The 3348-nt window shown below is 54.5% G+C and overlaps 1 protein-coding gene across 2 annotated transcripts in view; it reads left to right on the forward strand.

Annotated features, from left to right (window-relative positions):
- Positions 1 to 3348, forward strand: part of PRKCZ (protein kinase C zeta) — an 83154-nt gene that overhangs the window by 2416 nt on the left and 77390 nt on the right. The window contains exons 2-3 of one of the 2 annotated variants that reach the window (XM_003793204.2): positions 2042 to 2163; positions 3111 to 3200. In XM_003793204.2, the coding sequence (XP_003793252.1) occupies positions 2042 to 2163; positions 3111 to 3200 (212 nt within the window). Of the gene's footprint in view, positions 1 to 2041; positions 2164 to 3110; positions 3201 to 3348 lie in introns of those variants that run through there. The other variant, XM_012807307.2, reaches the window with a different exon arrangement.

The following is a 3348-nucleotide window of genomic DNA, read 5'->3' on the forward strand; positions in this document are numbered from 1 at the left end:
AAAAAAAAAAAAAAAAAAAAAGAAGTGAGGACCGTGACACTGGTCCCAGGAAACATCTACCTTAATCAGTGCCTGGAAGCCCCAGGAGTCTTGTCCCTGGGTGAGACTGCTACCCAGAGGGAGATTGTCCTGCACCTGAGCATTGGACATGCTGGAGGCTATGTCTCACAAAGGGGTTCCCCACCACCCCATGGGTGTTTGCCACACTGTCAGCCTTGCCTATCCCCTAGGTGCTTGGGCCAGCTTGAGATAAGGTTCTTGCCACTCCCTCCACCTATAGTCACTCAAGAATCTGGGAGGGGTCCCAAGGCACCTGTGCTTTCAGGCAGTCCCTGGTGATGTAAGCAAGGTTTGGGGATCCTATTCTCCCAGGCTGAATCCAGACACCCACTTTCCTAAGATCATAGGTGAAATTGGTGCTGGTGTCCTTCTCTCCAGCTGGGTGTTTGCTCCAGAGAACCCTTTGTGTGCACAGCCCTGGGGAGTCCAGGAGGGGTGGGCCAGCCAGTCATTTGTGGAGGCCACTGGGGACCAGTAGCCCAGATGCTCCTGTCCCAGGGCCATGTTCTTAAGCAGGAGACCTACCTGAGGGCCATGGGGGCTGCTTAATTCAGAATTGGGATGGAATTGGAGTACTGTTTGGGGTGGGTAAGAGCTTCTGGGGTGGCCCTGCACTATCACTGCCCTGGGGTTTTGCAGGAACTGTGCACCTGGCCTCCAGGTGAGACTGAGGTGGGGAAACAATAGCTTCTACTTAAGGGCAGGATGGCAGAGGGAGGGGCTTGGGATAGGAAAAGGGTGAAGGGATGGCAGCCCCCAACTTCTGGTAGCAAGAGCGGCGGGCACTGGGTCAGGCAGTAAGCATGTGCGGTACTGAGGACATCAGCTTCATGTGACCACAGGGCATGGGAGGTTGGTCTTGGTCTCTGGAGCTTCTACTCATATGATCACTCATGGGGGGGGGGGTCCCTTAATGCCTCAGTTTCCCCACCCACCATGGTGCTGCAGGCTGTGCTAAAACCAAGCTGGGTTGGTCTCTGTGGAGGATTGGGGCCTAGGAGCAGGTGTAGGCAGCTGCTGGGTGGGTAAATAAGTGAGGCCCTGGGTGAGTGAGCAAGGCCCTTGGGCTGCTGTGCTAGGGCCCTTCATGGGCTCGGGGGCAGATCCTGGGTTCTGGATTTATCTTTGTGGATAAAGACTTTGTTTATGGAATTGTTTTGATGGAATTCAGGTGCTCTCCATGAGGAGGCTGGCAGTGCTGACCAAGCAGAGCCTGTGTTCTCTGGGGTGTCCCCCGCTTCCTTTTATTGGCCCTATGCTCTTTGTGGTGTCAGGTGACTGTTGACTTTCTGGGTGACTCCTGCCCAGGGCTTCAGCAGAAATGAGTTGGACCTTGAGTCAGTCCTTTTCCTCCATGAAAGTCAGGGACAGCTTCTGAGCATGGGGGAGGAGGGGTCCTCTGATTCTGCCTTCACTTGTGAGGGGCTGGCCTTCAGAGGGAACTGAGTATCCCCGATAAAAGGTTGTGACGTTCTGAGAATTGGTTTTCAAAAAAACACATCTAGAATTGTATCCAGCTGCCATCTCCCCTGGAGGGTTCACGACCTGCCTTCCCCTCTGTTTTCATCTCTACAGAGGTCCTGCCTCTGGGACAGCATGCCACTGGCAAGGTTGGGGGAAGGTCTGTCTGGGTTCCCTTACCTCAGTGAAGCTGAAGAGCTTGTGTCCACCTGGGTGAACCTCATCTGGGCAGGCAGGTGCAGTCACCTGGCCCTCACCAAAGGCACTTTCTTTCTGATGCTTTGACCTTTCTCTTCCCAATCAGGGTCGATCTTTCTTCTCTGCACAAGGAGATCATGGCAGAAATTTTACAAAGTATGGTCAGGGGTTCCCTTTTGTGTGTGTGTAGAGGGCAGGGCTGTCATATTATCTTTGCAAAAAGTTTCATTTGTCTAATCCATGATTTGGTTAATCAATAATTAGTATTTAATTTGATTCAAATATGCCCCACGGTGACAACCACTGTGTCCTCTTCACCCAGGGACATCCTGATCACCAGCGTGGACGCTGCCACCACCTTTGACGAGCTCTGCGAGGAAGTGAGGGACATGTGTCGCCTGTGCCCACAGCACCCGCTCACCCTCAAGTGGGTGGACAGCGAAGGTAGCCCCTCACCCCACGGGCTCCCTGGGCAGCTCACCTTCCTCTATGAGGAGGGTTAAAACCATGGAATTAAACTTGTTAGAGCCAGCTTTTCCCCAGGAAGGATGTTTGGAAAGAGGTTGGCTGTGAGGACTTGAATGGAAACAGGGCTTGGAGGTGGAGAGAGTGATGGGGGACACACTTGGAAGGAGGCCATCCTGCCGTGTGGCAGCTCTGGTCTTAAACCCTAGGGAGGAGCTGTAGGGTTTCCCTGACCCCACCAGGGGCAGGCCCTTGCCTCTTGACCAACCTTCTGTTCTCAGATCCTGGGCTTTTCTGGCAGGGGTTTGAAAAGATGAGTTCTTCATTTTCTCAGGGAGAGTGGGGAGGGCAGGTGCAGTGGGCTACAGCGCCCCTCCCTCCCCTCCCCTCCTCTTCCCTCATCTCCCCACCCCTCCTCTCCCTTCCCTTGCTCTCACAGTCAGACTCACATCTTAGAAAACTGGGGAATTGGGAGACAGTGCAGAGAGACCCCTTTCCCCTGCATGACTGACTGGCATGTGTCGGGCGAGGACGGGGTAGAGGGCGCAGGGCCTCACAGCTGCTGTGTTTCAGTGGGATGCGCCCATAAGTCCATGCATCTCTGTGTTCCTGTCTGGTGGTGGAGGGCAAGGAGCCTTTCCCTTCCGTGTAGGACTGTCCGAAGTGGACGTCCTTCCTCTTGCTTACCAATTGCTCTGCAGATGTTGCTCTCAGGGCCCAGGGAGGGCTGATTTCCCGTCTGGGGATGGATCTTTCTGATGTGAGCTCTGAGGGCTGGGTGGCTCTTGGTCTGGATGGCCGTTCTTGGGCCTCCTGAGCCTGCTGGGGGGTGGCCAGTCATGGTGGTAAGGGCTGAGCGGGCACTGTCAGAGACATCCTCGCCTCAGGCCTTCGGCGGCCTCAGCACTGTGTCTTGCCCTGCCCAGGTGACCCTTGCACCGTGTCTTCCCAGATGGAGCTGGAGGAAGCTTTCCGCCTGGCCTGTCAACGCAGGGACGAGGGGCTCATTATTCACGGTCAGTGATGGTGGTCTGTGGAGATAGGGGCTCTTGGGGCTATCTTCTGGTGTGGGCATCTTTGCCAGACCACCTGGGGATTGGAAGGATGTCGAATATAAGGCTATTTGGGTCTATTTTCTCTCTCTTTTTTTTTTTTTTTTTTTGA

The sequence above is a fragment of the Otolemur garnettii genome, unplaced genomic scaffold (genome assembly GCF_000181295.1).
Source record: "Otolemur garnettii isolate 467f Iridium unplaced genomic scaffold, OtoGar3 scaffold00067, whole genome shotgun sequence".
Classification (NCBI taxonomy): domain Eukaryota; kingdom Metazoa; phylum Chordata; class Mammalia; order Primates; family Galagidae; genus Otolemur; species Otolemur garnettii.